At 38.0% G+C, this 26,319-nt stretch overlaps 1 protein-coding gene across 2 annotated transcripts; it reads left to right on the plus strand.

The window, feature by feature from the left end:
* Positions 1-863: 863 nt before the first annotated feature.
* Positions 864-26,276, plus strand: LOC309387154 (UPF0461 protein C5orf24-like). Of its 2 annotated transcripts, XM_081943392.1 has the most exons (5): positions 21,433-21,621; positions 22,290-22,771; positions 24,366-24,529; positions 24,815-24,945; positions 25,631-26,276. In XM_081943392.1, the coding sequence occupies exons 1-5, from the start codon at positions 21,552-21,554 to the stop codon at positions 25,825-25,827; spliced, it is 1,044 nt and encodes a 347-aa protein (XP_081799518.1). In that variant the 5' UTR covers positions 21,433-21,551; the 3' UTR covers positions 25,828-26,276. The 2 variants fall into 2 exon arrangements, with proteins under 2 accessions (XP_081799519.1, XP_081799518.1); XM_081943393.1 differs by lacking the exons at positions 21,433-21,621; positions 22,290-22,771; positions 24,366-24,529; positions 24,815-24,945; positions 25,631-26,276 and adding exons at positions 864-1,125; positions 8,822-13,813.
* Positions 26,277-26,319: the final 43 nt, after the last annotated feature.

Genomic DNA, 26,319 nt, shown 5'->3' on the forward strand with positions numbered 1-26,319 from the left:
TTTTTATTAGACCAGTGTGCCTTTTCATATATTTCCGCTCTGTTTTGCTATTAAGCAGTTTAATTTCTGTGTTTTTAATTATCTTTTCATCTGATACCTTGGCTTTTGCAGCCTTTGTTATGGCTTACTCAGATTTGATTTAGTGTTTTTATTATCCATCACCCAGGGAGATTTTAGCCACAGGGCAGCTCATAAATCCTAAGACATAAACGAAAAATGCATCAGGATGTGGTGATATTTAAGCGCTGATTTATGCATATATGTGGTTTCCTTTAGCAAACGCACACAAGAAAATAATTATATTGAAGCACAGAGGCTTACAAGTCAATTCGCTTTATGGTATCGGGTAGTAATTGGGGCGACAGCCCTGCACCCCAACCCTTATCAGTGCTAGGCTAGCCCTTATCAAATTCTGCGGCGCTGAGTGCCCCCCCCCCGCGCTTCTAGGGTTCGCCTCTGAAGGTGACAGCCTGTGGCCCCTCGCCCTCGAAGCCACCTTGCCCTCTCCCCCCCTCCCGGGGGGCCGTCTCCCCGCGTTTCGCTCGCCGGTACCCCCGCAGAGATGCCTGCCAGCTGAGGCCCCCGGGCAGCCCGAGCCCGCCCCAAAAGCGGAGGGCACAGCTCGCCGGCTCCGTCATTTCGCCTCCCAGACACATGTGACGCCGCGTCGCGTCGCCCCTGGAACACGCCAGGCCAGGTTCTCCGGGCGGCTGTTCCCTCCAGCGACCGCCCCAGCCAGCGGCCTCTTTGGGAGGCGTCCGCCTGCCGCTCCCTTCCTCCGCTCAGAGCAGCCGCCGCCGCCGCTCCTCCCCTGGCTGAGCCTCAGTCTCCCCCCTCGCTCGCTCCCGCGGCGCAGAGACCCAGACCCGGAGCGCGCACGCTGCCCGCCGCGGCTCCCTGCAGCTGCTTGGCCCGCTCGGTCTCGGCCAGGCCCGCTCCCCCGCCCGTGGATCTTTCCGGCTCGCCTTCCCTCTCGGTCTGCCCGCCTGGGAGGAAGGCAGGGAAGACGGCGGCGGGGAGGGGCCGCAGCGCCCCGCAAGGACCGGCTCCGACCCTGCTTGAGCTCGCGCTTTCCGGACCAAGCGATCCCCCCTCCCCAGCGTCACCCCTCTCCGGATCCCACAGGTAGGAGTCGCCCGCGGGCCTGGCGTCGCCTCACCGCCCGCTCCTTTGCATAGGCGAGCAAGATGGAGCCTCGCCCAGTTGGCTCCGTGCGAGAGAAAGAAGGGAAAGGGCCGAATGGCGCTGCCTGCCTGCCTCCCTTTCGCGGCCGCAGCTCCTGAGATCGGGAAAAGCCCACCCGTCCATTTGTCGCTGGACCCGAGGAAGAGGAGGACGAAGCAGGAGCGTGAGCCCCTCTTCCCATCTTCCTCTCCACCTCCAGGGAGGAACCGCGACATCCGCCGCCTGGAATCGCTTTCGAGCCTCTTGTTTGCGCCCCGTTGCATTGGAGAGGGAGGCGGTTTTGCGACCCCCAACCAACCCCTTTCTCCCACCTCCCCACCCCCGGTTCTCCGGGCCCCGGAGCGACTGGCTGCCCTTTCCTTGGGGGGGGGGGGGGGAGGCGTTATGTTCTTCCGACCGAGCTTCGGGAGACAAAGTACCATTTGAGTACTTCGGAACACTTCGAATAACTGTTGCCATTATTTTGAATCCGGCATTTTTTAGAGGAATTGTTCGGGATCGCTTACCCCGTTTGATAAGTGGAGTCTGGAAACAGAGGGAGATCCTCCACCCAGCCCTGGTTTTTAACTCTTCAATTAGAAGTAGCAAAAAAAAAAAGGGGGGGGGGAAGGTTGAGAGAACAGGTCAAAAAGGTAACTTGTTTATTGGGCAAATTGCTTTTAATAAAGCAGATGGCGAGTCTTAATGGTTTTGATCTGGTGGTATAGTAGCAAAAACTCATTAAGTCCTGTGCCCCCATTTCCTGATTTATCCTTCCCTCGAGCTTATAATAAAATGCTCTCCGTAGCACATGCTCGCACTCATATATCCCAATGCAATATTCCCTGTAAATATCATAGGAAGGCCACTGACACTCCGGTGCTTTGGGGGGCAGTGGTGAGTGAAAGAGAAGCGGGTAAAGCTGCTGTAGTTCTTTGTGTTACTTATTGCTTTTTGCATTCAGCAGCCATGGGAGCTGCATATCTTGCAGCTCTCATACACAGCACCTTTCTGGAATTTATTTCATTTTCTTAACTGCCCTATTTAATTTGCCTATTACAAATAGGCTGCATATTTTTTCTCTCCTTATTTATGTTTTATATATTTCTCTAAGTGCACAAATAAGGTTATGAATATTAACTTGCTAATTAAGGGTTTTAATAAACACAGCACATGCTTATTAAAACCTATTATTTACATATCTCTAGCTTTGACTCATATCTAGGTTGCGCTTTTACTGTACTTGGAATCCTTTTGATTATACATGTGGTCTGAGTCTCTGTTTTTAAATATTTAGTCTATAGCCCTGGGCATATTACAGAAATAGGTCCCATATGTACAGAATTATATTGTTGTTTTTCCATTAAATTTGTATCCGTTGCATTTTTTTTAAATTGAGGGGGCTGTGTATTACTTTGTACTATGAAAAGAATGAACTCCTGCTTATTTCTCTTCAAGATATGGCTGCAGATTTTCCCTCCCCCCTGAACATTCAAAATTTCAAGGTAGCTTTTTGCTTCCTTTACAATTGTTTTTTCTTTCTTTTTCTTTCACTTTTTTCAGGTTCACTGTAGAATTAAAGAAACAATAGCATCTGCAGACTATATCTTTCACTGTGCATCAGATCTATTTTATCTCTAACTCCCTTGTTCTTGTGGTCATGGTGAAACATATACAGATAGATCAATCTTTTTAGGAAACACCCCCCCCCACCCCCCAATAAACTAGGCCACAAGATAGCTGTTGAGAAAAAGTGATCTTCATCCTTGGATTTCTTTTAATGCAACTGTTCCAGCCACTGTCTGTTTACTTATATCTAAGTCCTAAGATATTGTCTAAGGTTCAGGATATAGCTAAACAAATCTAGATTTAATTGATGGCTAAGTGGAAGATATTTAAGAATCTTATATTCTTTCCCTGGAATTATATTATGAAGACAGAGGAGGTATAAATGTATATCTCCTTTTTCTTTGGGTCAAGCTTAGCTTTTAGTGATTTAATAGAAACATATGTAAAGACATGTACAAACTTATTAGTTTTATTTGTAATCTTTTTTTAAAGCAGTATACCGATAATTAATATTCCTTACTCTTATTCTTGCTTATTAATATTTCTTCCTCTTATTCTTGCATCATATCTTGTAAAGTATGTATGATGGAGAGATAGTAATTGTTCCAGAGCAATTCAGTGAGTTTCCTAATGCTAATTCAGAATTCTACTGTATTGCCATAGTGTTTTGTCCTTGTTATGAATCTACAACAGTGGTGGGTTCCTACCGGTTCGGACGAACTGGTAGTAGCTTTGCAGCCTGGGTCACTGGAACTGGTAGTTACCCAGGCCTGCCACACTCCCGAACCAGTTCTCCCAGTGGAACCGTAGACGCTGCCACCTTGTTTTTTGTTTTTGCTCATGCGCAAAGCAATTTTAGTTGTCTTCGCATGCGTGCACAGTGCACATCAAGCGTGCGAAGCCAGTCGCCCTGCGCCCCTGAGCAAACCATCAGTAGTCTCTGCCGGTACCCACCACTGATCTACAAATATAGAAGGGTCAACATAGGAATATTCTAAGGCAAGATGGGAACATTGTATCATCTCTTGTTTAGGAAATAGTTTTTAGAAATAACATTGCTAAACTATAAAAAAGGCAAATTATAACACAAGTTTACAAAGTGGTGGGTTTTGGATTCAGATTATGATTTAATGAAATTCTGTTTCTGCAGGACAGGAAATAGGTAGATTCTTTTCTGCGACCAAGTAGTCTTCAATTTATGACTGTAATTGAGCCGACAATTACTTACTGTTGTTAATTTGTACTGGTCATTAAGTAGGTCATCCTGGAACTGCATCCAATTTTACAATCTTTTTTGTGATCTTCATTAATGGACATCATGGTCATTAAGTGAACTCATTGTTCACTATTGACATATTTTTGCCCTAAACTAAATTAAACAGGAAGTAAATGTTGGTTTCCGGCAAAAATGTCATAAATTGTGGTTATGTGACCATGGTATACTGCAAATAACCATAAATGAGGGCCAGTTCCTAGCTTTCCAAAATGCAGTCATGTGCCCTGGAGGACTGTCAGAATTCAAATCTGAGTTATACATACTTTTTAGGGGAGGCCTTTGTAACTTTGAACAGTTGCTAAGTGACCAGTTATTAAGTCGAGAACTACCTCTGCTGCATTTTCTGAAGAGCTGTTCTGGAAAACAGTGTCTTTTGGAACAGCCTGATAGATAATACAATACAATAATACAATAGTAGAGTTGGAAGGGACCTTGGAGGTCTTCTAGTCCAACCCCCTGCCTAGGCAGGAAACCCTATACCAGACAAATAGCTATCCAACATCTTCTTAAAGACTTCCAGTGTTGGGGCATTGATAATATAATGAATATAATATAATGAATTGCTGGAGCAGAGAAGATTACAGTAGTCAAGATTGCCTTCATCTCTTCTTTCAAGAGGAAAATTTATTTGATCCAGTGCTTTCCAATAAAAGAAAAAAACCCCATCTTTGTTTAGTGCAGAGGATATTTTAAAGATGATGCAAGCTGTATTGTATTTACTAGAAAGGAAAATAATTTCTTTTTTCTCCCAAATATTTAACTTTAAAATAGCATGTTGATTGTAATATTTCTGAGAACATCATAATAGTGACTGATGATTCGTGTGTGTGTGTGTGAATGTTACTCTTTTATATGGATGTCTTAATTTAGAAAGTTGCTTTTCTTTTGAGTAAATACATTGCACTGTATCAGGCATAATTTTAGAAGAGCTTTTATTTCTTATCTAAATAAAATAGAGAATGCTTATCAAAATGCTTACCAGCTGTACTTTGTATAAGTCAGGAATGCCTAGTCTTGTTCAACATGGATTGTATTGCCGTCTATGTTTTTTAAACTTGAGGATGGGAAAATTTAGAATTGGCAATAGGTGGGGCCAAATTTTCATGGGTAGATTTGGAATACAATCCATTTTGGGAATAGGGTAGGGTTATCTTTGGCATATTGACTTTGCCAAATCTGTTTCACTACAGGTAGTCCTTGATTTACAACAGTTTAGTGAAGTTACAACAGCACTGAAAAAGTGACATGACCATTTTTCACTTATGACCTTATTGCAGTATCCCTATGGCAGGGGTGTCCAAACTTGGCAACTTTAAGACTTGTGGACTTCAATTCCCAGAATTCCCCAGCCTGGCTGGGGAATTCTGGGAGTTGAAGTCCACAAGTCTTAAAGTTGCCAAGTTTGGACACCCCTGCCCTCTGGCCATGTGATTTACATTCAGATGCTTGACAACTGGTGTGTACTTATGAGGGTTGCAGCATCATGTGCCCATCTTTTACCACTTTCTGGCAGGTAAAGTCAATGGGAAAGCCAGATTCACTTAACAACTATGTTAATTTAATTTAATTTAACAACTGTAATGATTCACTTAACAAATATGGCAAGAAAAGTCATAAAATGGGACAAAACTCACTTAACAAATAGCTCACTTAGCAAATTTTGGGCTTAATTGTGGCCGTAAGTCAAGGACTACCTGTATTATTTTTGTGTATTTTCTGATTTAGTATGGCCGGAAATCATACTACCGGTATCAGTTTTTGATTATTGGATTGAAGAACTGTAGTGGAGACAGCTCCAAAAAATAAAATTAGGGAGTTGAGGTTGTTGTCCTCTGATATAAATACTTGCATTATAGCAGTCTGCTTAATATTGCATGAACTCTGATACTCACTAAGGCTGCTACTGTATACCATTAAATATGACTAAGCTCCATCCAAATCAGCAGGAATTACGTCTGACTGTCCTGACTAGATCTTAGTTTGCAACTCTGGATTATCTTTTCCCTCAAATTTCCTTAAGTAGCATCATAGACAGATGATACTAATCTCTAGATGGAGTCAAACCTGATTCATTAATCCAATTAATTAAAACAATAGCTTGTCTAGGTGGCACTTTGTGGGCACAATGAATGCTTCTTTGCAGCCATGACTAGACTATTTTATATTTAAATGCAGTTTACATTTATCAGAGATGGTTGGGTTGGAGTTAAGACCAGTTATGCTAATGTCTGCTTTTCTATTGGTCTCCCTTAACTTTCCAGTAGACTGCAGTGGGGTCTCCAACCTTGGCAACTTTAAGACTTGTTGACTTCAACTCACAGAATCCTCAGCCAGCTTTGCTTTGCTGGCTGAGAAATTCTGAGAGTTGCCAAGGTTGGAGACCCCTGGACTACAATTTAGCAAAGTGTTTTTCAACCTTGGCCGCTTGGAGTTGTGTGGATTTCAACTCCCAGAATGCTGATTGGGGAATTGAAGTTCACACATCTTAAATTCATGGAAGTTGAAGTCCGCACATTGTAAATTCACAAAAGTTGAAACAATTTGCTATAGTGGGTGACAAAGTTAGAAATGAAAGGATTTGTGCGTTCAGAAAATAACAGTGTTTTCTATCCCCAAAAGACAAGAATTATTGATTATCTCAATAATTCAGTAATTGAATTATTATTTTCAGAAGGCCACTGGACTTTCTTGTTTTTTCTTTGAAGACATTTTGCTTTTCATCAAGAAGCTTCTTCGGTTCTGACTGGATGGTGGGAAATGGAAGGATTTATATTCCTTGCAGACAGCTGGTCACTTGCATCCTTTTAGACTCTAAAATTTAGAGGGTTGTGGGAGGTTTAGCTGTGTCCTCAAGGTCAGCTGAGTAGTGCTCCTGGTTCCTGTAGGCTGCAATTTTTTTCCTGGAAATATATTCCTACTCCCACACCATTCAAAGGATGTTTATCCCAAATTGTATAGCTAAACATCTGTAGAAATTCTTAATCATCCAGGTCATGGTTTTTCCAAAGGTGATTTTTGAGGAGGCACTTTTTGAGGAGGCAATTGGATGAGAAGCAAAACGTCTTCAAGGAAAAAAAACAAACAAGATAGTCCAGTTGCCTCCTGAAAAAACACCTTTGGGACAACCATGACCTGGATGACTGAGAATCTCTACAGACTAGTAGTGCGCTTTGCTTGGTTTTGGTTCAGTATTTGGTATAAATAGAATCATACAGCTTGAAGGGACCCTGGAGATTTTCAAGTCTAATTCCTTGCCCAAGTTTTCATACCATCTTGGATAAAAGGGTTGTCCAATTTTTTTTTCTTGAAACCATCCAGCGACGGAGAGCCCAAAACTCCAGGAGGCAAGCTGCTCCATTGCTTAATAATTCTTACTGTTTTTACTGTTGGTAAATTCCTTATTTCCAAGTATAATATAATTGCAGAGGTAATCCTCAAATTATGACCATAAATGAGCCCAAATTTTTCTTTGCTAAGAAAACAATTGTTAAGTGAACTTTGCCCCATTTTACCCCCTTTTTGCCATAGCTATTATTAAGTTAATCACTGCATTTGTTAATTGTTAAATGAATCATATGGTTGTTAAACACATCTGGCTTCCTCTATTTACTTTGCTTGTCAGAAGCCGCCTGGGAAAGTTACAAATTGTGATCACATCACAACGGAGCAATGAAACTGTCATAAATGCATGCTAGTTCCAAGTGCCTGAATTTTAATCCAGGGACCATGAGGATGCTGTAATAGTGTGAAAACTGGTCGTAAGTCACTTTTTTCAGTGCTGTTGTAAATTTGAAGGGTCACTAAATGAATGGTTGTAAGTTGAGGACTACCTATATTTATTTTATATAATTGTAAACATACATGATTCGTATAACTTATGTATGTGTGTGTGTATATATATATTAATAATTATAAAATGTAGTTTTTGTATTTATTTCAAAACTCTTGTAAATAATGCTCATTTTAACACTACACGTCAGTTGTACATAAAAATCCTTCGGGTTTCGAACTATTTAAAATATTGTATTGATCATAATTCAAGACTTTTGGATCTTGCTAATTTACCTGAATTAAATTACAATATTAGATGTTTTAAGTGAAAGCTCCTGCCATTCTATGTGTTGAGGTAATTCCTCTTCCAGTTTGTTTAAAAAATATGATTGACGATTAACTGATATAAAGTGTTAATAGCCTTGCTCACAATTGTATGTGTATGTGTATATATATATGTATATGCCATTTTCAGACTAGGGTTAACCAAAAGTGTAAATTAGAACCCCGGAATATTAGTAAAGATCAATATTATAACAGTACTACTCACCTGGCATCTTCCAAATGTGTGTTCAGTTTTTAGCATTGGAAATGGTAGAAGTTTGACTGACGAAGGAGCCTAAGCCCTTGGCAGGATTTCAGAGGAATCACATAATAACTTACTAGTAGTGTCCATAAGAAGCAATTGCTTGATTATGAATTATTGTTTGCATTTTATAGTGCCGAAAAGAGCTTCGCATCTGTGAAGCTTATTTTGATTTAGAATTTTGCTGTGAATTTAAAACTATTTTTAATATAAAAGGTTGAGTTTATGTAGTACAAACATATGAAACGAACACAAATACAAATTGCAAGAATACACTGGCAATGATTTGAAATGGTTTTGTTTTAAATAATGTGTTGGACGCTTTGTATCCTATAGGAAGTTCCTTAACATTGGAATTCATTCATAAGGCAATAAATACAATTTAAGGCAAAACATAATTTTTTTTAAAAAAATGTTATCTTGGTTTTAAACTTTTATTTCATTTTTTTTAGCAGAAAATGATGCATCCTGTTGCCAGTAGCAACTCCCCTTTCTGTGGGACTGGAAAAACATCTTGCCTTAATGATGACAATGGGACACCCACCGATCAGTTTGATTTATATTCCACACAGCAAACCAAGTATAGCCACACAGTTGGGCACAAGCCAATACCATGCCAGAGACAAGATGCATTAAATGAACCACATTTGCAGACCACAAGTAGCAGAAATTTAGAGACGAAAGATGAACTTAAAAAAAAGAAAAATCTCAACAGATCTGGAAAACGTGGAAGGCCTTCGGGAACGACAAAATCAGCGGGGTACAGAACGAGCACGGGTAGACCACTCGGGACCACCAAAGCAGCTGGATTTAAGACAAGTCCAGGTAGACCCTTGGGCACAACTAAAGCTGCAGGTTACAAAGTTAGCCCGGGGAGGCCTCCTGGCAGTATTAAAGCTCTATCACGGCTTCCAAATCTAAGTTATACTTGTAGCAGTGCAGCTTTTCCTTATTCTGTGGTGCATAACAGAGGAGTACATGCTACTGGTGAAACAAGTAGCAAAATCAAACAACCCACTGAATAATATGTATAGGTTGATAAATATTTCTCCAGTAATCATTTTTAAATTATCTGAGTCGTGGCATGTTTTTTCACTTCTTTTGTAACTTTTTCACAACTTCCTTTCTTATTTTTTTTAAAGATGGCATATCATAACCATATAATGTTTCTTTGTTTGCAAGTGGAATCCCCAGTGATGCCCTTGTGTATTTTCAAAAAGTAGTTGCAAATATTCTGAGCGACAAAAATTATTGCCTAGTCATTTTAGTTGAGGAGCTATTAATTCAAATAGGAGATTTCCAGCTCCCTGGTTTTGAAGATTGCAACAGAGACTTGATTAAAACACATCAGAGTAGATTAATAGAAACCAATCATTCAGGATTGTCTTACAAGTAACAGTAGTTCTACAAATTTTGCAATGTATATGATTCTTTTTTTAAATAGGAATGAGTAGAAATGAATTTTTTCCACAATTGCTGGAATTTAACACGGACCTCAGAACTTGTAGATATGTCAAAACTTCGAAGCTATATTTTTAGGAAGTTATCATTCCAGGCAGCCATTCATTGAAGTGCTATCAGTTACAAGTAATTCAAATACTTTGTTAAAGAAATAGTTTGTATGCAGCACCTGATCTATAGTCTAAGTGCTACTTTTTTCCATTACAGTATGGTATCTCTCTTGGAAGTGCTAACTATGGTTTATAAAGCCTAAGACTATACACACCAAATTATAAATAATGAAATATCAGAATTTTAAAAATAAATCTTAAAAGTGCTATCAAATATGTATTTAATGGGCATAATTAAGGTTATCTCTGAGATTTTGTTCCCTTATTAATTCAATTAATTTGAATGATACATAGCATAAGTGGAGTTGTAGAATTGCCCTGCATTTTTTAAAATCTGTCCGGAAACATACAAATTCAAAATGATTTTATAATATCTGCATAGCTGGCAGCCTTTAAATAAAAAGTTAAAATTTTTGGTATAATTGAAAATTATACTTTTCAGATACATGATCTTCCCATTTTAAAAATAATTTTGTCAGTAAAACTTCTGGAGCTGTCAGCATATATTTACCAAAGGAAGACATTTCATGGTTCATAATTGGAAATGATACAGATGATGCACAAGCAAGTTGTGATTTGATGTGTTTATAGACACCCAGATATATAACAGATTTAAGGAATATATCTATGCATGGAGGTGCAGAATGATAAATACAATTTCTGAATTTTGTGCACCTAAAATAAATGTTCTGCTTTGAGCTGGGTATGTGTTATTATTTTTAAGACTGTATATGAGTGTGTACGTATGTATGTATGTGTGAGAGAAAAAGGGGGAAAGACAAAAAATGATAGATCTGCCTCTTCAGTATTACACAAATTGCATTATAATTGACCAGAAAACACTCTATTAAATAGATTTCATAATTGTTATTCCAAAACTAAGTTTACATTTAGTTAATTCTTAAATGTTTTATCTTTATATTCACTTGAGAGAGGTTGTAAATATTTGCAACTTTCATTTGGAATATACCTCTTTCACATTACGTACCAGTGAAAATTAACAGTATTGAATTTTTTCTTTGTAAGATCAATGTTGTAGCCTGCTGATGTTTTGATGACAGGTCTGATTCCAGTAATGACAACTTAAGAAATGGGTGTCATTTCATGCCTTTTTTATCAGGAAAAAAGCAGCAAGCCTTCAGGTGTTTCCAGTGATGCCTAACTCATAATGAGCTGGACTTTATCCTATATTTTATAACAGAGTATTGAATTGCTTTGAGGGGACTTTGTACGCACTGGCAACCACAAACCTCAACAGTACTGGAAGGCTTTTTAGTCACGTAAACTAAGGCAGCTAAACTGCTACTAAATTGTTTTGTCTTATTTTTGCTCAAGCTATGTTTCCTTGAGAAACTTTGGAATTATCAGTTTTTTTTTTACTATTTTTCACAGAGGTGCAACTTTCGACACACAGTGCTAATGTGAGCTAATTCTCCCTCAGGACATATATTGTACTGTCTCTTTTATTACACTTCCCCACCTCCCCCTTCTCAAAAGCTGCTTGGAGAGAAGCTGAATGTAAAATCTAAAACAAAAAACACGTCATACTCTTACGGCAAGATACAAATTTATCTCATGCCAGAAGTGTATTTTTAATCAACTATATTTCTTACCTCCTGTTTTTCTCATGCTACCCTTTTTAAAAAAAACATCTCATAAATGAGTTTGATTGATGATGCCATACGGTGTATTGGGAGGTAAGGCAATGCATTATAGTTCTAATGTGATGAATTATGTATTCTGAAAAAAAATATGATGAGAAAATAAGCAATTTATGCTCATCTATAAAATAGAAAACACATCCGTTAAAAAGACCAATACAGTTAAAATAGGCAGAAAGGGTAGTTACATACTCATTGGATTTATTAACCAGGCCAGGAGAGCACTGTTGGACATTTCTTGATTTCAATTGATTTTATCTTCTACTGCAGTTCATAAGGGCCTTGCTATAGAGAAAACAGAAGTCAGCGATTTGAGATGTTTGAATGATAAATTCAAATATTTTTGCTACTGCTGTATATAATCTTCTGAATACATTGTGCTTTTTTGGTACACTATCTCTTGTCATGATAAACACTGCAACAGCATGTTAATTCCTATGCTTTGTTATTACTGGGAAGGAAGAGTGTCCTTTCTTTCGATAGTATTGATACATGATTTGTAAAGCAAATGATAATTTTATATTCTATAAATTGTACTCTACATAAGCTAGGATTGTTAATGTGTATTCACACTGCTCAAAACATCTACATGTTGTGCTTTATCTTTTGGTTAAATATAGATATTTGTTGTATCTTTTGATAAATAAATAAGCATTAATAGGGACCTATACTACTTAAAAGACAGAAAAAATGCTGTTTACTTTCTAACTAACTTTACATAAACTATAGAACCAAATAACTTTACTACTATTTTTTAAGTCTTGCACTGGATATGTTCAAAATTATTGTATAAGTAGTACTTTCTAAATACAGCTTTGTCTACTACATCAAAAATCGCTTTTGTTTCATAACTTTTTAAGGTTACTTATTACTGATCAGGATCTTTGTTCTGCAATGGGCCATTTTTAAGAAATTACACATTTTCTTTTGGTTTCACAAGAAATCCAGGAAAGTAATGTATATGGGATGGGAAATTCCATGACCAATGAGGCAGGAGGGATTACAGTCAGGGCATTAAAACAATTTTAAGGGCAAAAACTTTCAGAATGAGAACTCTACAATTATTCCCTAAATTGTCATTCTACTTTATATGACTGTACATACAGTGCAGCATCATGTAGTTCACTAACTACAGTTGCTTGCAATCAAAGCTTCTAGACTTGCTTATACTCAAATGCTTTTTATTATACATATATTAAATATAGTTCATTATTATAATGAAAATATTAGAACAAGCCCTTCCTTTTGGTCTCCTCTTCCAAATAGATAAATTTAAGTTCTGCAATGTGTAATCAATTTCATCTTGAAAATTATGATAGCATAACAATTTTTTAAAAATATATATATTTAAATACTGTAGGCTATTTTAAGATTTTCACTTTCACGACTTGCTTTTCCATGGACAGGTTATTTTATTAGAAAAAAATCATTAATATCATCATCCTGTCTTCTGGTGTAAAAAGTCTGATTAGGTAACTGTGTTTGTTCTTACATCCATGAACCTCAGCTACTCATGTGCAATTGTCTGTATGGGAATGGAGTAGTATTCATGAACTGTACTTATGTCATCATTTCGATGTATATTTATTAATAAAGTAATTACTTTAAACACAAAATAATGTTTCATTTCTTGCCATACATTGCATCTGTCTTTCATAAATTTCATAAACGTCTTAAATTTATAAAATAATGCAATAAGCCTACTTAACAGAATGAAGAACTCTTAATCTCTTGATGTTTTCTTTGTTTTATCCATAAAAATATTGAACTAAATTCTTTTAAATTTTTCTTCTGCACTTTATGTATTCTTACAAAGTCTAATTGAAGGACAATGCCCACCAATGTTATTGGCTATCGATTTTGGTGACCATTTGGTTAATAATATTTCTATAAACGTGTGAGACTAGATGTGCGTGACAACAAAAGTGTGAATGAGTGGCGAGGGCCTGAGTGCCATGGTTGATTTAAAAGTAATGGAACAATATTTATTTTAATATCAATCTTTCATTTAAAAACTTTCACTTTTTAAAATATTTTGAATAGGCTGTCAATTGTCAGTTCCATGGCCAATATGAACCTTTTGCTTTAAAAAAAAAAACTGCACTGTTCCTTTACTGAAACCCTTTCAGAAATATTGCAGTGTCACAATGGAGAGTTTTTAGTGGTATTTCTTTTTAGATCCTTCATTGGAATAAGATGGATAATTTTTAATTAAATTTTTGGATCTTTATGTATTATAGCAGTAGATGGGCCCTGTAATTTTTAGAGACGCATGACATCCTTTGAAGAAAAGAGGCCTAGCTGATTGTTCCAATACATTATATGCATGGAGAACATCCTGGGTTTTATCCCTGGAAGTTCCATTTAAGACTGGATAACCTTCCTATCTTAAATTCCAGGGAACTGCTGCTCAGTAAGTGCCCTAAAATAGATACACCATTGTTTGATTTGTTACACAATCCTATGGAAAAAAAACCTTGCATTGTAAAATCTCAGATACTTCAACCAATAGTAGTGATTCTTGTGAAATTTTATATAAGATTTTAAAATTTTGATTACCTATTTAATTGTGTTCTGAATTGGATTGAGAAATCAATTGGTAATCAGTATGTGTAAGCTCTTTCTTCTACTAGAGCAGAGAGAGGTAGAATTAAAATAGTGCAGACATGTATTAAGTTTGTATGCATTTGTATGCTTAAGGTTGACTAGACCTGAAAATTGGAATTCAGAAAATAAATTAATACTTTTCAAGCTTTGCTTACAAGAGAATCTCCTCTTTATTGTTACTCTGTCTCATAAAATACTGTGTGCGTCATTTAATGTTGGATGCTGATATGCAATAATTGAGGTGTTTTATCAGTTGAATATAGCTCATAATGTTTGTTTGCCCAAGGGACATTTGCAGGGGGTCAAAATAAGCAATCCCTGTAAATTGAAACCTACCTGCCACTCTTAGCACTTAAGACGCTAATCAAGATCAACAAAAGTTGGCATTCTATTGGAGCTACTGTTGCATACAAGGAGCTCTTGTGCAGAATTTCACTTAATCCACTCCCAAAGATCGTTTTATTCCCCAAGAGGCAACTGGACTTTCAAGTTGTCTTTTGAAAAAAAAGCAGCTTTGGGACAACCATGACATGGTTGACTGAGAATCTCTATAGATACTTAATTCCATCTCCCCTCAAAAAACAGAGTTTCAAATGTTCATAATATTGGATCTTCTCTATCTCTTCCATGCTAAGCAGCTTTTGAACTTTTGTTTTAACTTGCAATTGAGACCTCCCACCCAGCAGCAATCTTGTATGATGAGTTGCAGATCAAGTTGCAGCAGCCATGCATTCCATAATCTTAATGTTACACATTTTCTTTCCTCTTTCCTTCCTCCTTTTTTACGATTGGTGTAGAGCAGCGATCCCCAACCTTTTGGGCACCAGGGACTGATTCTATGGAGAGAGGTTTTTCTGCGGGCCAGATGGGGTGAGGTTTTGTGTGCTGTCTGCATCCCGCAGATGGAGCTTTACTTGTTTGCATGGCCCAATTTCTGATACGCCGCAGCCCAATGCCAGTCCACGGACTGCAGTTTTGGGGATCCCTGGTATAGAGACTTCTGGCATAATCCTTCACTAAAATGTTTATACATAGGAATAATATAGAAATTTCAAGTTAAACCAGTGACTCAATCCTAATTTCCAAGTTATGTCAGCAATAAACATTATACAGGCTCACATACTAAGATTTACAACATACTGTTATATTATCAGGAGGGTATATTTGTGGAGGGTAAGAATCCTGAGATAGATGCTTTTGATAATCCTGAAGAAATAATACTATTAGGTAGGTTTTAAATATTTTTAATGAAACAATGCTACTTGAAAATGTTGTATTATTTCAATATCTATATAGTTGGAACTGCAGCTATAGAAATGATTGGAAAATTTAAACTCTAAAGCTGTTACCAAAATAACATTAAATCAATAAACAATTTTGTTCTCGGTATGCACAAATATTTATGCTGTCACAATTTGGTATAAGGGTTATGATCCTTTCCCAACCCATAAGAGAAATACCTAACCCAAAATAGGTAATGCCCAACAGTGTTAACTAATTAAGACACTGGCTTTGAAAGAAACACTGCAAGCTTAGGTCTGGTATATACAAAGGAAGAGTTGTCCCCTGGAAACACCATAGCAGACTGTTCAGCTGGTGGTGAAAACCTCTTTGCCGCATTCTGAATGAATGGCAATGTGTTCCTTTGGTTTCTAGACAGGGACCTCTGCCCAATGAAGAACTACTATATAACTTATTTATGGGCAGACTCTAGATCTGCCACCTATTTTTACGCTGTTCATGACAACCATTATTCTGATGACCAAACAACTGGTTGGGAGGCCTGTGAGGCTTTGGTAGGTAATTACTTGGGTGCTTAGTTGCTTATTTAATAATAAGCAATAGTTGCTTATTTAATGAGTCAAGTATTACTTTTAACTTCTTTATGTTTGTCTAACGTTTGTTCAGTCATTTATTCATTCAAATTCTAATGCTGTACCTACACTCATCAAACGTTTCTGGATGGTTTATAGAGCATTAACATAATAGCAGTACTGAAATTAATATAAATATCACAATAATAGAAGCAACCATACCAGGCGAAAAATACAGACTCAAAATATACAACATGAATCAATTCATGCATTATCCCAACCAAATATCTATGAAAAGAGTTGGGATTTTAAGACCTTGAAGGATACCAGGACTGGGGCAATATGGAGTGGGAAGGGTGCTGTTCTAAAGGAAAGATTGGTAACACAAAAGGCATATCTTTTAGGTTCCATAAGATTTAATTATTTATTAGATTTGTAATGCTGCATGAATCCAAAAAGATCCTGGGCAACTTACAATACTTCAAATACATCATTTTAAAATGCAGTTACAAACAAACATAATATTATTGTTGCTGTGAAACACCTTAATGCCAGCCCTAGAAACCAAGCAAGGTCTAAGGGACCTATGCACTTATAATACAATACAATAGCAGAGTTGGAAGGGATCTTGGAGGTCTTCTAGTCCAACCCCCTGCCTAGGCAGGAAATCCTATACCATTTCAGACAAATGGCTATCCAACATTTTCTTAAAGACTTCCAGTGTTGGGGCATTCACAACTTCTGGAGGCAAGCTGTTCCACTGATTAATTGTTCTAACTGTCAGGAAATTTCTCCTCAGTTCTAAGTTGCTTCTCTCCTTGATTACTTTCCACCCATTGCTTCTTGTTCTACCCTCAGGTGCCTTGGAGAATAGTTTGACTCCCTCTTCTTTGTGGCAACCCCTGAGAGATTGGAACACTGCTATCATGTCTCCCCTAGTCCTTCTTTCTATTCAACTAGACATATCCAGTTCCTGCAACCGTTCTTCATATGTTTTAGTCTCCAGTCCCCTAATCATCTTTGTTGCTCTTCTCTACACTCTTTCTAGAGTTGCCACATCTTTTCTACATCATGGTGACCAAAACTGAATGCAGTATTCCAAGTGTGGCCTTACCAAGGCATTATAAAGTGGCATTAACACTTTCTGTGATCTTGATTCTATCCCTCTGTTTATGTAGCCTAGAACTGTGTTGGCTTTTTTGGCAGCTGCTGCACACTGATGGCTCATATTTAAATGATTGTCCACTTACTTCGTGAGACACTCTTCCCAGAGGGCAGGAGGCCTGACAGAGAAGAAGTTGAAATGACCTGGAATATGAGTGCACAAGATGAATCTACACAAAGACCTTACTGTCTACAGTTATTGCTTGCTTCTCAAGCAAGAGCTATTAATCCAGAAGCCCCCATCCCCAAATCGAATAAAGGTAGTCCTCAATGATGGCAATTGGGCCCTAAATTTCCATGCTAAGCCATGTCTATGGCAATTGGCAGTCCTCATTGCCATCATTAAATAAAAGTTGCAGATAAATGTTAAATGAGGACCTCATATGACTGTGAGTTGGGACTCCCTGCCAGCTTTCCACAAAGCTAGTGGGGAAGATGGCTGAAAGTTGCAAATCTCAGGTACCGTAGTTTACAAACAGGTCTAAGAGCAAGCATCCTACAGCCTACAAGATCCCTGGAGTATCATTCTCTGACGGGAACTCCTCAGGAGAAAAAGTGGTTAGATTGCATCATAACCTCCTCTGCCAGCTTAACCTTCTCCGCCAGCTCCCTCATTGACTTTGCTTATGGAAGCCAGCAGGGAACATTACAAATGGCCAGTACACATCTGGGGGACAAAGCAATCATGGTAAATGTGAGTTGGTTGCCAAACAGCTGGATTGTGGTCATGGCCATGGGGAGGATATGATGGCTCGAGCTTTGAAAACTGGTTGTAATTAACACGTATTCAGTGTTGTTGCAACTTCAAATATTCACAGAATGAGTGGATGCTATCTGAAGTCTACCTGCACCAGGTAGGGAAAGTCCATCCAGAACTAAAATTGGAAAATCCCTGGAAACAGACAGTTTATGTCATGAACGCACAGATACTCAATCTTATAAGTTTGACAGCATCACTTAATTGCTAGGGATTGAGATATACAACTGGTATCATTGGCATATTGATGATACTTAACTCCATACATCCACTCCACGGCTCAGCAGTTGGACCATGGACTTACAGAAGCCAACCAGCAACAAATATGAACAGATCCATTACGTGAATTCCTTAGGTTGTTCATATCACTACCTGAGCTAGTGCATTCTGGACCAACTGTAGTTTCTGAATGCTCTTCAAGAGCAGCCCAATGTAGTCCAATATAAGTGTGATTAAGGCCTAAGTTGCGGTGAATAATATTTATCATCAGAGCCTTGGTGGCGCAGTGGTTAGACTGCAGTACTAAGGTTACTTGTGCTGCCTGTCGGCTGCCTCCAATTTGGCAGTTCAAATCTCACCAGGCTCAAGGTTGACTCAGCCTTCCATCCTTCTGAGGTGGGTAAAATGAGGACCCAAATTGTTGAGGGGAATATGCTGACTCTGTAAACTGCTTAGGGCTGTAAAGCACTATGAAGCGGTATACAAGTCTAAGTGCTATTGCAGGAAAGTTTGTGATTGGTATACAAGATGTTTTGGCCAGAGGTGTCACCTGCTCCTCTGGAGCCATTCAAGGAGAACCCTAAATTGCAAATTAACTACTGAGAAGAGTGAACAATGGAATCTCCTGGACAGCATCATGAACCTAGTCAGAAGTTAAGATATACAACTGGATATCATCAAAACGGGCATATTAATTGACATCAGCAGACAGGTGAAACCTGACTCAATGCCAATGTCTGATCTCATCCAATGGTTTCATGTATAGCTGATGTTGAATAGGAAAATGTCTAGTTTTGCAGTATCTCCCTATTAAAAGTCCAAGAGTCTCTCCCCATGATTGGAACCCCTTCTTCAGAAAAGACAACCAGTATAATAGAGTGTCCCCTGCTGCTAGATCTTGGAGAAGGCTTGAAAGGATATCATGACCAATGGCAATGAAAGTCACTGAAATATTAAGCAAGACCAGGAAGATTGTACTTTTCCTATAGGTGAAGTCAATGCTGTTTCTCTGCTGAACATAGCCTAAAATTGGATTGAAACATAACTTTCATTTTCCCCCAGGCCATTTTAGTTCTAGTTCATCCAATTTCTTCATAGAAAGAACCACTGGAGATGGGCAGGGCTGAAGTCACGATGATACGATGTGCGGTCTCAATGCTCTGAGATCGCAATTGACACTTTTGCCACTGGGGGGTCCAAACAGATCTAAACTGTCCTGTAGAGACAGTGAACAGGAAGAATACGTCTTGCTGAACTTGGGGATATCGCAAAATCCCTGAAAGAAGAAGAGAAATTTCTTCAAGCCGGTGACAAAAAATCCAGCCAAGGCTGATGAAGTCGGAGCGGCCCCAAAACGGAAGGAATGGAAAGTGAAAGTGTTTCCAGCTGGTGAGGAATCTTCATTGTTTTAAAAGAGAGACTGCCTATAATAATTTAAAAATTGATTTAAATTGAAGAATAGAAGATTCAAGCGGCGAAATAAATCTTGCAATGGTTCTGGACAGTGATTATCCCATTTCTTATATGCTATCTTCATGGATGAAACCTTTACAAGCTTTTTAAAATGTTCTCCCCAACTTGTTATCAATCTGAGCCAAACATCTGGAAAAACCACATTAACACAATTCTTGCCAAAATAGAGTCTTCAAAGTGCATTTTGGAGGAGGAGCTTTCTGGGGGAGTTTCTGTAGATCAGTTGAGGTGTACAGTATCCAAAGAGTGTACAAAGGCATTTAGTGCAAGACAAAAAGCTGACTTACATTTTTATTTTGCAAGCAGAAAGGAATTTAGGTTCCATTCTAAATATGGGTCAGTTTCATACTCTGAAATGGGCGAGGAACACATGAGTTGTAGCCCAATACAACAAAAATGGAGTAGATTAATAGCCATACTTCCTTGGTAGCCTTATTGGTGCTCTCTAGTTGCCTTGGACTTCAATTTTCAGAAGTGAACCAGCATTATCAGAATTCTCAGAGCAGCAGTCAATGTAGATGAAAGACAACCAACTGAAGAAAGCTGTTTAAAAGGAAATGGATCATTAGTTTACTTTTTATAGGGGGATAGAATTAAGAAATGTCATACCATAAACTCTGATATACTATGAATGTCTACACAAAATGGAGCCCCATTAAGCTCAACTGCATTTACTTCCAAGGAATTAACCATAGAATGCTTATTTAGTAGTGCTGAATTCCGTGGAATTACCATACTGTGTGGGCATATACTCAAGGTCTTATGCACATTAAACTGGAATGTACTTTGTTATAGAAATTTAGCCTTTGTAATTTAAATTAGTACCATCACCATTTGCTGTGGATATTGGCAGTGTTGCAAAGGAAGTATAAGTGAAATTAATGGAATTTCAGTGTGAGATCATTGTGAAGCAAAAGGAAATGGAAGCGTTTACAAGTTTCTTACTAAAAAAAAGATTCTTCAAGTTACTTACTGCATCCACCAGAAACCGAGCAATATTTGGATGGACATATACATGTGTGCATTTTTCTCATCTGTAATAATCAATACGCAAAACTAACTGATGAACATTTGCAAGCAACAGTGAGATTGAGATTTGGGAGAGCAAGGAAGATGATCATGATAGAGACAAGTCAGACAAGTTACCAAAAGAAAGACAACATGCATAACTTAAGTCCAAAACAAGGAGAAAGTTTGCAGAAACTGCTCAGATAGACACCGCCCTAATTCACATAGATATATGAAGTGGAGAAAGTTCAGCACAATCAGACTTGCAAGATTCTATTATAATAGCCGTCTGGGCTACCTAGCTGGCAATTTTGTATCTAGATATAAAACCAAATTTAAATGTTTCAGTTAACAAAAAATGTTGTCAGATATATAGTCAAAGTGCTCAATTAAAAACTCTATTTAATATGATTTTGTTATACATTTTATTTCATTTTTATTTCTTCAGTTTTTACTCATTTCAAAATTTTCTAACATTGTATGATAAGTGTTGCAGCCCTCAGACTAATGAAGCAATCCTCAAGTGTCCCTCTTGATAATTTGACACCTGTATTATAACATTGTGGATAGCAATTATATTATTAATTGGGAAAAGAAGCGCTTTTCGCGAGGAAGATAAGTGATGTTGATTTTTATTAAAATTCCTTCGGGGAGGGGAAGCACAGGAGCTCCCAAAACATCGCGGAGAAAACCGGCGTACAATTTCACCTTTGGTTCCTCCGAGACTACAATATCCGGGTTGCGGACAAAAGAAGAGCCAGCCCAGCACTTTTACGCAGGCGTTGCAAAACCGGAAGCGGAAGTATAACCGGAAGCCCTCATTTGGGGGCTAGGTCCTTTTTACCGGGCGCTTTACCGGTGTGTTGTTTTTTTGGCCGGGGGAGAGCGGCCGGCCCCCCTCCCTTGCGAGGATGTTCTTGGCCTCGCGCGGGTGGGGGTGGCGCCTCGGGGTGGTCTCGCTACTCGCCTTCCTTGCGGCAGGTGAGGAGGGTTCGGTTGCCATGGCGATGCTGAAGGGTGGGGGGGAGCGAATAGCGTGGAGGAAGAGGTGCCTTTTAGACGCACCTGTCATCCCGACGGCCTGTTTGGTTGGTTGTCGTGGCTTTCTGGTGGTTTTATTTTTCTTGGGGGGGGGGGAAGAGGCAAAGTAGGACGCGGGTGGGGTTTAGAATAGAATAGAAGAGTTGGAAGGGACCTTGGAGGTCTTCTAGTCCAACCCGCTGCTTAGGCAGGAAACTTTACACCCCTTCAGACAAATGGTTATCTAATCAATGGGTGCTATCTGGTTTACTGGGTGAACCAGGTAGCAAAAATGTATTCCGCTCACTCTGCATTTCTGTGGTTTTCAGGTTGCATTTTTCTCTCTCCTGAAATAAATATTTTCATTTCTGATGTTAAAGGGAGTAAAGGCAAGGTGAAAGTGTCTAATCAGACGTCTCTTGCTCTATTTAAAAGCTGTTAAATCATGCATTTAGCAGAGATGGGCACAAAATGAGAAAGCTTTAACCATTAAGGATTAGTAAGTTAATTATAGTTATGGCTGGATTCTCTCACTTTGAGCAAATTAAGGATGTGTGGTTATGCCACATGAAATTTTAAATGATGTGTATTTCTATATGTACACACCTCTATGTATGTATATTTTGCAGCAGAAACAGACGAAACTTCTGACCTGCTATCAGAAGAGCTAAGTGAAACTTCCCTACCATTAAATCTGGAAAGCACTTCTGTCCATTCAAGCAGTGATGGACACAGAAAATCGGTACAGTATAGGACTGCAGAAATTGCTGATGCTATGATGAGTGGTAGCCTTCTTGCGGACCATCATGTTGTAATGTCGGTTATTCCAAGCGACACAAAAGAGGCACATCTCTCTGAAGCAGATACTGGTACTTGTGATGCATCAGCAGATGGTGAATGCCATACAAATAACATGGCATCTGTATCTCAGCAAGTGTCTCATGCACAAGAGCCAATAGTACATCCAGCAGTAGTGCTAGAAGCAGTGCACCCTTCATCAGCAGAGGACTCAAATAACACAGATGGTATGAAAACCCCAAAAGTGAACTGTGAAGAAAGAAACATTACAGGAATGACAAATTTCACATTACAGATTTTGAATATTTCACAAGTAAGTGATAAGTATTCTGATATATTTCTCCTTAAGCTAAAAATTGGCACTTGGGGCTGACAACATTGGCCTTGCTTAGGTGCAACTAAAGTAGGGCCTGGATAGGACTACAGTTGTGTTCCTTAACCTTGCCAGCTTTAAGATGTGTGGACTTAAACTTCTAGAATTCCCCATTGCTGGCTGGGGAATTCTAGAGGTGAAGTCCACACATCTTAAAGTGGCCTAGATTGAGAAACACTGGAGTAGAGTAAAAAAAAAAGTGTCTCTTTATGCTATTACAGTACTTGTTTAATTTGCATGCTGTTGAATCTGGGTTTTTTTCAAATGCAATGGAACAGCAGTGTTCCTATTAAGAGAAAGAGCTAATGAACTGGATTGTCAAATTCACATAACATAACAAATGGTTATTCAATTAATCCCTGTTTGGGTTGAATAAAACATTGAACAATAACCTAACCACATAACCTGTTTTTTTAAAAAATCAAGTTGCTAAAAAACAACCAACTTTAAAACTAGTCCACAAGTCCAACTTGTCCACGTGAATGCAGCCCTTGGATTTTTAGCCTACATGGATAAGCATGTTAATTGAGCTAAGTCTTATCCTACTAATTTTGTATATAAATATATGTTTTTTGTTTTCTTACTGTCAGCAATCTACAGAGCACAATGCTATGCAACTTGAGAGAGGTAACCATGTAAAATGATTCTGAGAATAAAGAAGGTGAATTCTATTTTGTTTTTTTCTGAACTTTTTGTCATCAAAACTGAAGGCTGGTATTTCAACTGATGCCAACTTTAAACTCCTAGAAATGCATTGATCCTAAAATTGTAAAGAAGAAAAATGTCTATGAAGGATAGTACTTATTTCATAGAATGCTTAATTGAGGTATCAAAAAAAGTGAATCTTATCTGCAGTATTGGAGGCAAAGTAGTTCTGCATATTGATTGCTATTCCAAAGGCATTTTGTTGCCTTCAGTGTGACATTACTGGATTTAGATAGTGTTTAATTTGATTCATCACACTTATGATACATCACATTATTTGGATTTAAGGAATGTGGATTTTCTGTTATGTGTTGAAAACTATTGTCAAACTCAAACTATCACAGGATTTTATGGGGTTGATCGTGTCTTTGTTTTTGCAGGAAACTATTCAATGACTGATATTTAAAATATTTAATAAACTAGCTGGCCAGTATGCATATTTACTTTTGAAATTAGGAAATTAAAGCTCTCAAATTCATTCTACATGTCACATAAGAAAATTATGTGGTCGCTAGAAGCTGACAATGACTTAATGTTATGTAATCATAATACATACTATGGTTATTGTTTAAGTTTGAAACATGTTTTATAATAGAACGGCTAGTTAGAACTTTTATGTAGAGCAGACCTGTCAAACTGGCGGCCCACGGGCTGGATACATCACGTGCAGGCTACACCCACCCTGTCTCCGCGGAGGCAAAAAACGTCACAATACATCACGATCCAGACCATGACACGATCAAGTTTGACACCCATTATGTAGAGGCACTTCATTGCTTTTCTGAGTAGCACTTGCTTTTTAAAATTAATATTTTAATCTCTATTTTAGGATTTAATGGAATTTTTAAATCCAAATGGCAGTGACTGCACCTTGGTCTTATTTTATACCCCTTGGTGTCGTTTTTCTGCCAATCTGGCTCCTCATTTTAATTGTCTGCCACGAGTGTTCCCAGCACTACATTTCTTGGCCTTGGATGCCTCCCAACATAGCAGGTAAATTTTATTCTTTTCTGAATGATAATTGTTATGTTTAATTTATACATTCATAACGTGAGTTTACAATAATAATAATGTAATATAATAAAGTAATAATGACACACAAGGGCAGAAAATGCTTTCTGACCATCCACTGCTCCCTACTCCAGGACCTTCAATTTTTTTTGTTTTTGTTTTACATGATAATTCTAGTTTAATGAAGTATAACTGAGAACTAGTTTTTTTAAATTTAGATGCGAAATTGGTTTAGCAAAATTAATTCTTCTACTTTACTCTTTGCAGTTTATCAACTCGCTTTGGAACTGTGGCTGTTCCCAACATCCTCCTTTTTCAAGGCGCTAAGCCAATGGCAAGATTTAACCATACAGATAGAACTCTGGAAACACTGAAAGCATTTATTTTTAATCAGACCGGTAAGATGAACTATGATTCGGGATAGCCTGATATATGTAGCACTATCTAACTCTAGTAAATACTATTTCCAGGAACAACATTATTTTGTCTCCAGTTAGGAAGGTACTGGGAAGCAGTTTTATGGTTGATCAAGACCTAAGATTTTGGATGAATACAAAATAAGATAGCAGTCCTAGCTAGACAAATAATATTCTACTTCTGGTGATTTTGGTTCAGCCGAGGATCGTGACATCCTGTCATTTGCTTTTCAGTAGCCTTATTTGGATAATGTAACTATACCTTGGCATCAAAGTTCAATGTTGGTTATGTATATATATTTCAGTTCCTCTATGACAGCAGGAGTTATTGTTTATGGCATTATTATGTTTTTAGACTAGAATATTTGCCTGTTTATTTTCTGTCACCTTCCCCTGGTAAGATGAAGAGATAAAACAGGCTGCAAGAGTTCTTAACAAATGAAATGAAAATAAAGTATCAAAGAATCAAATATGTAACATTAATAGTTTACTGGAAATATATTTTTACTTCAGTGAATAAATTTTAAAGCATAGTAAACGTCTTAGCGGATTATAACTAATATGCTGTTTTCAAACTAGAAAATGGAGGTTTATACATGCAAATAGCTAAGCATGATTTACGATGCTTCACCTTGCATCCAAGTAATAATTGGATATTTCATTTCAGGTATACAACCTAAATCTGATGTGATGGTGAGCGTGGAAGATCATGTTGGTCCCCTGCCTAGCACACAGAGTAAAGGAATAGATTGGCTCCTCTTGTTTTCTTTATTGTTTCTTATCAGTTTCATCATGTATGCTACTATTCAGACAGAGAGCATCCGTTGGTTAATACCTGGTCACGATCAGGAGCATCAGGAGTGATATGTGATTTCAGTACTGTCTGCTTTCAGAATAAGTTGATAAACATGTGAATTCCTCAATGTCTTGTGAACTCGAGTCCTGTTACATTTATTGCATATTAAAAATGGCACATTATCATTCAGAAGAAATTTCTTAATGTAAACAATGAACACTGTAGTTGTTAATTAAATGTTGATGGACAGCTTTACCCTATAGAATCTATACTCTGCAGAATCCATTTTAATGGAAAAATTACACACACACACACACACCTGATCATCTTGATAGAGTGACTATATTTGTTTCCTGTTTTATAAGTTCTTACATACTTTGAAAATAATTGCAGGTGTGTAAGATTGTAGAATGAAAATAACATATTTAAGTGGTAATTGGGTTTAGAAACATCTTGGCTTTAATGAGGTACACTTTTTGAAAATTGAGTGCAATTTAATAAATGTATGTTACTGACACCTTCGTATTTGTGCTTTGATCACAGTATTTGATTAAAGTGGT

Source organism: Natrix helvetica (genome assembly GCF_964273705.1).
Source record: "Natrix helvetica genome assembly, chromosome: 1".
Classification (NCBI taxonomy): Eukaryota; Metazoa; Chordata; class Lepidosauria; order Squamata; family Natricidae; genus Natrix; species Natrix helvetica.